The 13,493-nt window shown below is 42.2% G+C and overlaps 1 protein-coding gene across 4 annotated transcripts; it reads right to left on the reverse strand.

Annotated features, from left to right (window-relative positions):
• Window positions 1-296: 296 nt before the first annotated feature.
• Fam177b (family with sequence similarity 177 member B) lies at window positions 297-12,619 on the reverse strand. 4 transcript variants are annotated; one of them, XM_075987594.1, is made up of 6 exons: window positions 11,783-11,899; window positions 9,220-9,381; window positions 5,890-6,211; window positions 5,368-5,434; window positions 2,611-2,708; window positions 297-1,956 (listed from the first exon to the last, which is right to left on the reverse strand). In XM_075987594.1, the coding sequence occupies exons 3-6, from the start codon at window positions 6,013-6,015 to the stop codon at window positions 1,813-1,815; spliced, it is 435 nt and encodes a 144-aa protein (XP_075843709.1). In that variant the 5' UTR covers window positions 6,016-6,211; window positions 9,220-9,381; window positions 11,783-11,899; the 3' UTR covers window positions 297-1,812. The 4 variants fall into 4 exon arrangements, with proteins under 4 accessions (XP_075843709.1, XP_075843711.1, XP_075843712.1 ...); XM_075987596.1 differs by lacking the exons at window positions 9,220-9,381; window positions 11,783-11,899 and adding an exon at window positions 12,578-12,619; XM_075987597.1 differs by lacking the exon at window positions 9,220-9,381 and having other exon boundaries at window positions 5,890-6,096.
• Window positions 12,620-13,493: the final 874 nt, after the last annotated feature.

Below are 13,493 nucleotides of genomic sequence, written 5' to 3' on the forward strand. Positions count from 1 at the left end.
CTGTTCCACCAGCTGCTTCCCATCATTCTCTCTGCTCCAAAAATCCTGCCTACCCATCAGCCAATCAGCTTTTTATTAACAATGGGAGCAACACATCTTCATAGTGTACAAACAGATTATCCCACAGCACAGGAAGCACGCAGCACCGGCCAGCATGTGGAGACTCTCTTGCTGAGCACCTACACTGATAATGGAGTCCCCATGAAAAAGAAATAAACACCTGCTTCCATCACTAAGACTCTGAAATCATCTCTGTGAGTTATCTTATCCTGATATAGTCAACTAACGATCTGGTCCACACCCACTCTGTCCTTGACTTCTTATCAACTCTGCTCCATTCCCTGCTTCTCACAGTTCTGTCTGTGTGTCTCTTGATTCTGTGGGTTACCATTGTAGGAGCCTGTTCCTACAAAGAAAGCTAGGGTTCCTGGATTGCGGGTTGTTAAGGCCAAAGGAAATTCAGATGAAAGAAGCTGAGACAGAAGATACGGGATAGAATCTGGAGGTCTGTCTGGCAGCCAGTTGATCAAACCAAGCAGCCAAACAGCCCAGAGTTTATTTCAGAACTTGCTTGTATAGAAAAGCAGAACAAAGCACAGCACAGATGGTCAGTCAGTTTCCAATCACAAGACCATTCCTGTCTTTGAGTGAGCAGCCTCCTCTCCAACATATGCTTGCTCCTCAGAAGCAGCCTTACTTTCTATCTTGCTATTTACTCCTGAGGTTTGGCATCAGCAGTATACTTCCTACAGATAGAATGTTCTTTTCTCATGGGCTACATCAGAAGTCAGTCCTCGAGGTTATTGAAAAAAGCAGAGCAGGCAAGCTTGAACTCAAATGACTTATAAGACAGAATGGACTCCAGATGGAAACTGAGTCACACATAGGCTCCCACAGACCATGATGGGGATACCCTTTGATAAGACTTACCTGAGCTAATGGGAGCTCACTGACTCTGGACTGACAGCAGGAGAACCAGCACAGGACCAAACTAGGCCCTCTGAATGTGGGTGACAATTGTGGGACTGGGCAGTCTGTGCGACCACTGGTAGTGGGACCAGGATTTATCCCTAATGCTTGAACTGGGTTTTTGGAGTCCATTCTCTTTGGAGGGATACCTTGCTCAGCCTTGATATAGTGGGGAGGGCCTTGGTCCTTCCTCAAAGCAATGTGCTAGACTTTGTTGACTCCCCATGGAAGGAAGCCTCACCCTCTCTGAGGAGTCAATGGGGGGTGGGGAGGGGGAGAAGGGAGAGGGAGAGGGAGGAAGAGAGGGAGTGAGAATTGGGACTGGTATGTAAAATGATAAGATTCCTTTTTAAAAAATTAATTAATTAATTAAAGGTAATGTAATGATTAAATTCCTAATGATAAAATAAGCCCAGACTAATTCAGACAGCTGTATGGAAGGAAATGAAATACATATGTTATAAGGGGAATGTATAGGTTAAGTTTAGATTTCTGGCTTTGTTTTGTTTTTGTTTTGTTTTTTTTTACTGGACCCTAGAACCACCATAAAAATTGGCAGTCCAAACCTCCAGGCCCAAAGCCCCTTAAGGCATTGCTGTTGTGCAAAGTCAGTGCTGACAGGATTGTATTACTGGAATGACAGTAGGGTAGGTGTTTACAATTTAAAAATGAATGTTGTGAAAGTATCTAACATCTCTTTCCTTGTGACATACAGCTCTTGAGTTCTTGAGACTTCATTCATGAGCTTAGAACCAGAGCAAGCTCAGAAGTACTGCCATTGTGCTGCTACCATGGTAACCAACAGCCAAGGCATCGGAATGCAGAGGTAGCTTCTGTTGTCCATCATGAGCTGGAATCTGCCAGCAGGCCTCCTCTGGAAGAGATGGCCCCATACTCTTGGCCACCAGCTCCCAGGTGACACTTTTCATTAGGAATCTTGGCATCCTGGGCCTCTGGTCCATTCCCTTCAGTGTCCTTGTCAACTTCCTGGTTGGAGAGAAAGGAGGGGAAGCTTCACAGAATAGCCACAGAGCTCTGAACTCCCTCTTGTAGAGACACTCATATAAGAAGCTTTGCCTTTTAAGCAATATCAAACTTCACACCCAAACATTTTGCTATTCAACTTTTGAAATCGCGACTTCATGGGAATGAGGCAAACACTAAGGAGTGTTACGGCACAAGAAGCGTTGGCAATGTGAGCCAGTCTGGCCATAGGAGCTCAGTGCAGTTGTATGACTTCATCACCAGGTAGGAATACATTCTCCATATTGCCATAGATATTCCCTGTAGGCTCATGTATCTGAATCCTTGGCCTCCAGCTGGCAATGCTGTTTCAGGAGATTGTGGAAAATTGGGGATGAAAGGCCTAGCTAGAGGAAGTGGGTTGCTGGAGGATCAGCCAGCTTCCTGTTCCTTCTCTATCTCCTAATTCACCTGGATGTAAAGAAACAGCCTCACACCACCACTGCTATGGAGTCATTGGCCTCCAAGTCTTCCCTGCTACTGTGATTCTGTCAACCTGTGAATCATCCTTGCTTAAGTTGCTTCTGCCTGCGTTCAGCCAGAGCCAGCAGAAACCTGACTAGTGAAATGCCCTTTCCATCTCAGAGCCCCTGGCACCCCCAGCATGACTTTACCTACCTTATCTTGTGTTCTGCGATACTCACTTAGCACATACTGATATTTGGGTTCGGAAAGACCAAAGAAGACGGCAAATCTTTCACCAAGGAATTCACAAGCTGGAAGGAAGAGCAGTGCTTGGAGAAACTGAATCCATGATTGAAGCTTCGGGTCAGCCCAGGTGCTAAAAACCTAAACTTGTTTGCAATGGCCTGTCCTACCACACTGGGCCTCTGGAATAGCCAAGACCACAGGCATGGATCACCATGCCCAGGAAATATGTATCATTGTGAGCCAAAGCCCCGCATGAAAACCACTGTAGGCTCTTCCTCCGTTCTCTCATCCTGTAAGGTTCTGTATCTTTTACGAGTCCTAGGATAGGCCAGGAAACCTAAAGCTGTGTTGGCTCCTTCCTTCCAGATCAGAGCAACCTTTTCTAATGGGGAGCAGACTTTCATGGTTCTCTTAGAGTCTTCTCTTTATGTGTGTTTTCCTGCGTCTCCCTGTCCCTAGTCCCCGAGTTGTCCCTATCCTGACAACTATGAGCACGAATTGCAATTCTGGGCACATTTACTAGTCTACACTATTCATTGAAAATTAAAGCCCACGAACACATCATCATTTGTCTTTGTGTCTCAGAGTCCAACTAGGTGCAGGGCATGCAGTAGGCAGTCGGTAATGCTTTTCTAATGGATGAATAAAGATGAGTTTGCGAGAGCCACAGTTTAGGCTTTCTCAGAATTCTAAAGTAAAAAGTAAGTTTTCTTGCTATCGCATTCACGAGCAGACATATTAGAAGGAAATGAGTCATTATACATTTGCCAATTGTGTTCAAAATGAAACAAATGCAAGTAAAACAAAGTAAGATTCTATGCGCTATAAATAAGCACATAGGACATCCTGTATGTCTTCAGGAGGAGCCGAGAGAGCTCATGTTTATAGCAGAATAACTGTGCTGGGGGAACTTAGCACTGTGTCGTTCAATGTTCTTTTTTAACAAAAACAGGGAAGTGTGTCCAGATGAAGAATAAACTCAGGAAGGATTGACTAATGGCTTCAATTATTTGCATCTTTGATCCATGAAAGAAGAACGTGGGCTGATTTTGCACAACTCCGAGAGTGATGACCAGACTGATGGCAGGAACTTTCAAAGACGAAAATTTGGGTCAAGATAAGAAAAAGATGTGATAGCCATCTGTTCTCATGTGGTTCAGTCTTCAGTGAACAACACAGATCGGTACACAGTCTTCAGTGGACAACACAGAGCAGTACACAGTCTTCAGTGGACAACATAGATCAATACACAGTCTTCAGTAGACAACACAGATCAGTACACAGTCTTCAGTAGACAACACAGATCAGTACACAGTCTTCAGTGGACAACACAGATCAGTCCACAGTCTTCAGTGGACAACACAGATCAGTCCACAGTCTTCAGTGGACAACACAGAGCAGTACACAGTCTTCAGTGGACAACACAGATCGGTACACAGTCTTCAGTAGACAACACAGATCAGTCCACAGTCTTCAGTGGACAACACAGATCAATACACAGTCTTCAGTAGACAACACAGATCAGTACACAGTCTTCAGTGGACAACACAGATCAGTCCACAGTCTTCAGTAGACAACACAGATCGGTACACAGTCTTCAGTGGACAACACAGATCGGTACACAGTCTTCAGTAGACAACACAGATCAGTCCACAGTCTTCAGTGGACAACACAGATCAGTCCACAGTCTTCAGTGGACAACACAGATCAGTACACAGTCTTCAGTGGACAACACAGATCAGTCCACAGTCTTCAGTGGACAACACAGATCAGTCCACAGTCTTCAGTGTGCAACACAGATCAATACACTTGCCTAGAGCTGTCATTCGAGTTCAGAGTTGCCAGGATGGGAACAGCTCAGGGACTAAGCACAGGGTGACTCGGGAAACTCATATACAGAGAAGACCTGAAGAGAGTGGGAAAGCCTGGTTGGCATGGATGCCATGGCAACAACCAGTAAGTCTTCAAGTCACAGTAAAACTAATACTAATGGAGTGATATGGTCAGATGGAATGACCCTCCAAAGAATCCATGTTTTCCACAATGTTGGAAGGCAGTGACGCTGAAATTACATTGTAAAGTCAATCCCATCCCAATCATAATCCATGGGTAGAAAGAAAAGCAGAAGGCAGATAGAAGGATCTCCACATCTTTAGGACAGTTAACACATGAATTTAGAAGTTACAAGATTATCATTTCTGAATCCTAGGGAGTGGATGGAACAGCTGGAAGTCTCATATGTCTTGGAGAATCAGTAAATACACAGGAAAGAAAGAATGAAAAAAGGAAGGAAGGAAGGAAAGAAAGAAGGAAGGAAAGGAAAGACAAAACCCAAATGTTGGCGGAGGATGTTAGTTCATTTCCTGGCCACCTGGACCCAAAAAAGCACACAGAAACTATATTAATTACAACACTATTTGGCCTTCTAGCTCAGGCTTCTTATTAACTAACTCTTACACCTTAAAATAACCCATTTCTATTAATCTATGTATTGTCACGAGGCTGTGGCTTACCAGAAAGGTTCTGGGTCCTTCTCTTACGCCAGTTTCATGATGTTTCCTTGACTCTGCCTACTCTCTTTCTATATCACTTCAGATTTCCCACCTGGCTTTAGTCTGCTAAGCCACTGGCTTTAACAGTTTTATTCATTAACCAATGGTAATAAAACATATTTGCAGCATACAGAAGAAAATCCCACAACACACAAACCTTAGCAGTACTTACTAGAAATTGAATTGCTTGCTACTTGACCTGCCCAAAACCAGAAGTATGATCTCCATGAAAGTTTAGACTGAAAAATAGAAAGAAATCAAAGTAGGATAATGAATAACAAGTGGGCAAAGGCCTGTGCTGCCAAGTCTGGCAACCCGAGTTCAGTCCCCAGGCCCCGTGTGGTGGAAGGAAGGAGCTGACTGCTACATGTCGTCCATCGGCCCCCACATGCATACCATGACATGTGTGCTTTCAACCTCAACAAATAAATGACTATGATAAAAATTAAAGATATCAGGAACAGCAATTGGCAATTCTTTCATAGAGATTTCAAAATGTACTATAAATGTTTAATTTTCTCTCTTACCAATGAGAAAACTAGCAAACCAATGGCTGTCTGTTTCCTATATGTGATCTAAAAAGCTATCAAGAAGACCAAAAGCTTAATGTAAAGCCATATTTTCCATATAATTTATCTGGATTAATCACTCATTTATTCCCCTCTTCCCATCAAAACTAACACGATGAGCTTACAGGGTCATATGCTGAGTTCTGGTCCTCTTTTTCTTCCTCTTCCTCTGTGCTGTATTCTTCCATGGTGCCTCCATCAGCAAAGTGGATAACCCTTTTGGGAGTAGTGCTTTTACGAGGTCCACTCATTTCTGATTCTGACTGTTGGAGGTGGTCTTCCTCCACAAGGGATTCTCCCGGTTACTTGAAAACAGAATGCCCGAGGACAAACTGCCCAGGGCAGGGTTTATATGTAGCGAGTCGTTTTCAATGAAGGTAAGGACAGAGGTCAGAGGCAATCCTATCAGGCAATCTTGACAACTCACATCCGAGAGGAATGTTCAGTCTGTATCAGAATTAAAGAGATTAATTTAGCAAAGATGTGGTTATTGGATGTTTGGACAAAAGGTTTCAGCATGGCTGCCAGATCTTTTAATCACCGGGAAAGCCATAACTGCTGGGAGTTAAACCATCCACCATCAAAGTTTCTCAGTCATTCCAGTTTGCACTGAGAGGTGACACAGGGAGCATTCATGAGCACAGATTGCACAGACAGGAGAAAATATTTGCAAAGCCTATTGCAGTAAAGAAGCACGTTCAGAATATGTAAAACATTACTATAATTCAATAGGTAAGACATAATTCTCACATGAGCAAAAGATTTTAGCAGGCTACCAAAGATGAATTACAGATAGCAAAGACACACACGAAAGGATGGTCATGCCATTGATCATTAGAGACATGCATATTGAAGCCTAATAAGATGTCAACATGTGCCCACTAGAGTGACTAAGATTTAAATGTGACTAACAATATCATGTATCGGGCATGCGTGTGAGGCAACCGGAGCACTCATACACTGCTAGCGAAGAGTTGTTTAAATCTGGAACATTCGCCAAAGGCCCAGGTGTTTCAGGTGCAGTCCCCGGCCCGTAATGCTACTAGAAAATGGTAGGACATTTAAGAGGTGAAGTCTGGCAGAGGAACTGAGGTCATGTTGGAATATGGTTCAAGAATAGATTGTGCCAGGAGAATTCTGCGTGCTTGTGATAAAACTCCAAGAAAACAAGACAAGAGACGTGTGACCTCCAGTTTCTTTAAACATGGAATTGTTCTGGGAATGTATGTTCATGCTCCTCCCAGGTGTAGTGGATAGGAGTCGGTTTACTCCAGATTATTCATTACAACTGGATATTGTTATTTGTTGATATGCCTCTATGAAAAAGAACACGCTTTTGCCATGTGCAGTTTGCCCGCCATGTGCGGCTTGCCCGCCATGTGTGCCTTGCCATCCACCTGTGTCTTGTCCTTGTGGAGGTACACTTTACTCATGTGTCCCTTCTTAACCCTCAGAGTATAAACTGTCTGATGCTCTGAATAAAGCTGGCTACCGCATAAGACTTTAGTTCACCACATTTATTGGTTCTATTCTCTCAGGTCCCACCACCTCTAGTGTGGTGATAAGGTCATTCAGAGTGCACCCTTGAAGGGACTGAAGCCCTTTCCTCTTTCTTTGTTTCCTCTTGACTACCATATGACCAGGCTTCCTCTGCCATGTTCTCACCATGTTGTGCTGTGCCACCAAAAGCCCAAGTGACCACAAACCGAAACCTCTCAATCAGTGAACCAAAATAAGTCTCTCGAGTCACTGTAGAGAACCATTTGGCAATTTCTTAAACATTAAACATACATTTACCATATACTCTTTTAATCCCTTCTTTTGATAACTACCCCCCAAAAAAGAAAAAAACTCTTTTTAACATACATATGTGAATATTCATATCACCTCAATTTGTAAGAGTCCCAAACTAAAAACAAATCATAAGCTGAACAAGCCAAAAGTGGTTTATCTGGTCAATGAAATGCTACTCAATAATCCAGAGTGATAAACAACTAATACTTGCAATACAGTGAAGGATTCTCAAGAGCATTATGTCAAGCGAGAGAAGTCAGTCGTTCCACAGCATGATTCCATTTATGTTTAGGAAAGGCATCATACAGATGTGAAAACAGCTCAGTGTTTGCTATGCATGAGGGTTAGGGAAGAGAAAGAGAAGCAACAAGGGGACCAAAGGAAACTGCCTAGATGAAAACATCCCAATAAATGTCATGCTATAATAGGGGTCACCTGACTCCATGCATTTATAGCAATTAAATTGACATGGAAGTTAATTAACTTTATTTATTTCCTTTCTTAAACGTTTATTTATTTGTGTATGTATGGGGGGGTATACCATAGCATTGAGCGTGGAAGTCAGAGGTTTAAGTAGTTGGTGCTCCTTCCACATTGAAGCTCCCAGGGCTTGAGCTCAGGTAGTCAGGTTTGGCCACAAACACTTACTTGCTGAACCATCTTGCTGCCTCTAATTTTGTTATATTTAAAGTATATCTCAATAAAACAGAGAAGCTTTGCTGCCAGCATACCTATATTTAATTTTTTATTACTTAATAAACCCCTGTCATAATATGCTCATCTATTAAATAATAATACAGAATGATATAGTACATTATAAAGACATACAAAAGGTAGAACAATTCTTAGATAGAAAATAATGTTTAATAAAAACTATTATTAAGTATCTATCTTTAGCTTAGTAGTGTATATAGCAGGCACCAATATTGTAAGCACACTTATTTTTAAAAAATAACATTTAATATATTTTAAAAATTATATCAGCAAGTAGGGCAGACTTAGTTGCTTTGGAATAATTCTCCTTTTTATTCCAAACACACAGACAGAAATCCTGGATAAAATTAACAAACAAAAACTTTAGCTCATAGCCGCTCTAAGAAGGGTGTGAAGAGGAGATGGAGAGGGAAGTGGAAGAAGAAAATAGAAAGGCAGAAAGGTAGGGAGGCAGGGAGGAAGGAAGGAAGGAAGGAAGGAAGGGAGGGAGGGAGGGAGGAAGGAAGGAGGGAGGAAGGGAGGGAGGGCAGGCTGAGGTATCAGAATCAGAGGAAATGATGAGTTGGAGCCCAGGCAGCAGCTCCTGGGAGTTTCCAAGTCAGATGCAGGCCTTGAGGCTGGAATGCTACTAGCAATACTGAGAGCCCAAGTCATGGACTCTGTGAGAATGAGGAGCTAAAGTGAGCTACACACAAAAGACCAAGATAATAAAATACTATCACATCTCTAACTTATAGACTAAAGAAACTCTCCCAAGGTCTGCAGAAATAGCAGAGGAATTTACCGTATTGTGGCAATACTCTCCTGGAAACCGACTGGAATGCAAGCCAGTGCACATGCTGCTAGGCAGCCAGTTCAGGGGCATTATGTGGATGATGCACTATGACAAAGCCAAGGAATCCAAAACCAGTCTAAGCCTCAGAACCCTGCTGAGTGGAAAGACAAACTTGCCTCGGAGTTATGCGTCATCAGGACAGGGCATCCTGAATCTCCGCTAACACCACCTCTGATGAAGATGTACTCGCAGAAACTTAGAGACCATGTGAAGTGAAAAAACAAAGTGTCACGGTGGAAGGGCACCCACATCTGTGTTCCCCAGCTTTCTGCTGCTGTCACAAACGATTTGGGATAATCAGCTTACAAGGAGAAAAGGCTTAGCTCGATTTCGTGTTCCGAAAGGAGAAGCTGCTTGTTTCGTGGTGTTCAGCAAGCAAAATGAGAGGAAGTAAAAAGGGTTAATGCGTGCTTCCAGTGGCCAAGCGTCCTTCCCCTGGGCCCTGCTTCTGAAAGGCCCCACCATGCACCTCTCACAATTTTAGCAAATAGACCTCTGGGTAGCATTCAAGATCTATGACAGACCTGATCCCAGAATTAAGAATAATGAAACAAGTGGTGTGATGGGTATTCTTGGTTGTCAACTTGACTACACCCGGAACTAAAAACCCAAAATGGAGGGCACTTGTGAGAGCCCTTTGCTTAATTTGAAGTAGAAAGATCCATTCTTAATCTGAATTTTTGAGGTAGAAAGACACACCAGATCTAATCTGGGCCACGCCTTCTCCTGGAAGCCTATATAAGGACATGGAAGAAGGAAGCTTTTGCTCTTTGCCTACTTGCTCTTGCCCTGCTAGCAAGCCCATTCCTTCACTGGCACTAGAGCCAACTTCTTCGGGATTCTGGCTTACACTGAAGACCAGCTGAGACACCCAGCCTCATGGACTAAACAACCGCTGGATTCTTGACTTCATTCACGCCAGCCATGTGGGATTAGCTGGACGGCAGCCTATAAGCCATTCTAATAAATCCTCCTCTCTATATAGAGAATCATTCTGTAACCTCTGCTACTCTAGAGACTAATGCAGGTGCAAACTCTAAAGTGAGTCCTTCTGTGTCTGCTGTGTTCAGAAAGCCAAAGAGAAACGCAACACCCACAGAACAGGTCAACTTGAAAAGGGACTAGACAGAAATTCTAGAAATCAGGTACACAATCAACATGGGGAAGCTTGGGTATAAATTTACAGTAGTGGAGAAATCTAAGAGTATGGAATAAATATGTACATTTAACACAAAACTCGGGTTGCGAGCTATAAAATATAGGTAAGAGAGCGAGAGTTGTCTAATAAAAGTTTTGAAAGCACTGAACAGGAAGAGTGGGGAGGAAATGGCTTGTCAGTTGTCCATGGTGGAAGAAAGGTATAAGCTTTCGAAACTGGAAACAGAATACCTGGGGGGATGAATAGGCATAAAATCAAATACAGATAATGAAAATTACAGAAAAATGTTTCCTCGTTAGCAGTCCTAAGAAAGAACATGTATGCTAGCTAGTCATTGCTGCTGAAATATATCTACAGACCAACAGAAAATAATTAATTTGACCGAAAAAGAGAAGATTACTCATAAAGGTGTAGCAATTATAGTACTGGCCAACTTCATGTAAACAATGGCCTATCAGACATTGCATTGTTGTCAAAAGGAATTCAGCAACTAGCAAAACAATAATTCAGAGTGGCTAATAATTTTCTCTGTCTTCATTGAAAGACTGTATGTCAAAAAGGAGCAAGAGTAATATGCAAGAAACAGAAATTACTAAAAACAGGAAAATTCAAATCACAGTAAGTATTGACCCTTAACACAATTTCAGTGGAGACAATATGAAGATAAAACAGTACTAAATATTAGACCATTAAAAAATATGAGCTGATAGCTTCTAAGCATTGTTTAGGGATAGGTTAGATAGGATAGATTTTTTGACTCACAATGAGCAATTTAAAGTGAGAGTTCCAGGTCAGCCAGAACTACACAGTGAGTCTCTCTCTCTCTCTCTCTCTCTCTCTCTCTCTCTCTCTCTCTCTCTCTCTCTCTAAAAAAAAGGCAAAACAAATAAAGACAAGGAAGAGGAGACCAAGTGGGAAACTTGTGAACAGAATATGAAGGAAAGGAAAGTATTAGGAATACATCAGGGGTAGAAATAAATGTCAGCCACTGTTAGCATCCTTTTTAAAGGCTGAGAACTCAAATTTCAAAACTATTTTGTGAGCAGCACAGGCATGATTGGATACGTGCGCACACATATGCACTCATGTATGAAGCTACCTGTGATTTTATTATTTTTTTGGTGACACAAGTAACCAAGTCTCATTGGTGCAATGCTCGGTTTATGAACTGGAATGATCAGAGTTCTAGAACTCCCGGGAGACAGACATGTTAAATTCATCTTCTGAGGCACAAGATACTGTGCCTTCGGGGATCACTGAGGAGACCTGGAGGGTCCACCTGTTGTCCCTGACTTAGAGCCAGTGTATTCCACAAGAGCCACAGTGACAGGAAGTAAAGATACTGTTTGGTTTCAAATGACATTGAGTATTAAATAAATAAGTCTTCATTAAAATTTGTTAAGACCAATATAAGAAGCACGATAGTATTGAACAAGTAAACATAACACGCCATGAGAAACAAAACCCATTCTATGACAATCCAAGGAAAATAAAAAGATTTCAGAAACCCATTCACATGACCTGTCTTTCATTCCTCGCTGTAATGAGCTCCTTTAGTGTTCTCTGCAAAACAACATTTGGTGCTAGCAGCTCCTCGCAGATGGTAAATTAATCACATCCAACTGAGGCCGAGTCCCTGTGTGTGCTGACGTGGAAATGATCTTGTGTTTGTCTTATAAGGAGGGACATGTTTGAGTTGTGGGAAGGTTTCCTGTATTTACATGGTCAGCATTGACCAAACCTGGTGCTCCCAAACTCCACTTTATGTCAGAACCACCTGGGTCTTGATAAAAGTTCCAAACAAAGGCCCTGCAGGCCACTTAAACCGCCGTCCCTGGGATACACGGGACCCTGATTTCTGTGAAGATGCCTAGGTGAATTTGAGGATCAGCATGTCATATAAAGAGTGGAGAAAGATGACTTACAAATTCAAACAAAAATTGTGGGAATCAGTGAGGTGGTAAACGACAGAAAGCTTAAACTTCAGGCCAGTTCTAGAATGTTCTGTGCATTATTTTTCTAGAAAGGCTCCTTACCTTTTCCTTCTGAGCCCTGTCCACTTCAGTCTCATCAAAAAGTAAAATACTTGGATATGAAAGGTTTAAATAAGGCTTAACAGTCTGGTTGTAGTCAATTTACTCACAAGACCACCCAAACACATCTTTCCACGCAAAGCCAGCCCCACATAGAGCCTACTCTGTCTATTACAGGCTGAGAGCTGCTGACTATGATTTTATCAAAGTGTCTTCTGGAGAAAATGCTAGTCTCTGTTCTTCGTAACAACAGAGTTCAGCATTCAGTAGACACGCACCTTTGATTCAGAGGACTCCTAGCAAGACCGAGGGTGGAGGAGGATTAGCTCACAACTGGCTTAGAGAAGGGTTTTCTGCCACCTAATGGGCATTTGAAAACATGCCGTACAGAATTCACCTTGCTGATCACAGTGCCTGTCCTACAGCTCAATACTGAGCAATTTGGAATGCTTGGCTTTATTTTTGAACATCTTCACAGCCTTTCTCTTTACATCAATTCCTAGGTCAAATGCTCCATGTGTCAAACTTTTTAACCTGTTTGATTCTTCGGAAGAACTTTCCTTGTTTCTTAAAAACCTGACTCGAGGTGATCAAGGATGCTTCCAGGTACACACTGTAATCAGCAGTGTGTCCTGTGCCCAGCCTTTCAATATTAGATGCCTCTTGATGATCTTCTTTGACTCTGTGACTTAACTATTGTCTACACACATTTGACTCTGGAGTTTATATATTCCACATCAGGCTTTTGCTCTGGTATATTTATTTCACAGATCCACCTCCTTGCCTTGGATATCTAATAGATTTCCTGATTAGACTGAATTAAATGCACACACACATACACACATCTGTCTCTCTCTCACAACACAGTCTTTCACACATACCATTGTCTCTACCTCTCTCTCTCTCTCTCTCTCTCTCTCTCTCTCTCTCTCTCTCTCTCTCTCCCACACACACACACACACACAGTGTGTAGTCTTGTTATCTCAATACATGGCAATTTTATCCTGGCTTCTCAGGCTAAAAGCATTAGCCATTATTGATTCTTCAATCAAACCTCATATTAAATGTCAGTAATATACAATTATCTTGTGTATTTTCAGAACCCTAAGATTTTTCTGCCATCAATTGTCCCACCCTAGTCTGTATTATTATAAAGGTCTCTTTAGGCTTCCTATACAGTCTAGACTTTAAAAA

Source organism: Microtus pennsylvanicus, chromosome 10 (assembly GCF_037038515.1).
Source record: "Microtus pennsylvanicus isolate mMicPen1 chromosome 10, mMicPen1.hap1, whole genome shotgun sequence".
Lineage (NCBI taxonomy): Eukaryota > Metazoa > Chordata > Mammalia > Rodentia > Cricetidae > Microtus > Microtus pennsylvanicus.

Excerpts from the sequence above, each read along its gene's own strand:
- Fam177b (XM_075987596.1), bottom strand. The coding sequence starts at position 6,015 with ATGAGTGGACCTCGTAAAAGCACTACTCCCAAAAGGGTTATCCACTTT. Across the intron at positions 5,435-5,889 it reads AGAACTCAGCATATGACCCT|TCTAAACTTTCATGGAGATC; the intron begins GTAAGCTCATCG and ends TCTATTTTTCAG. Across the intron at positions 1,957-2,610 it reads ATCGCAGAACACAAGATAAG|GAAGTTGACAAGGACACTGA; the intron begins GTAGGTAAAGTC and ends CTCTCCAACCAG.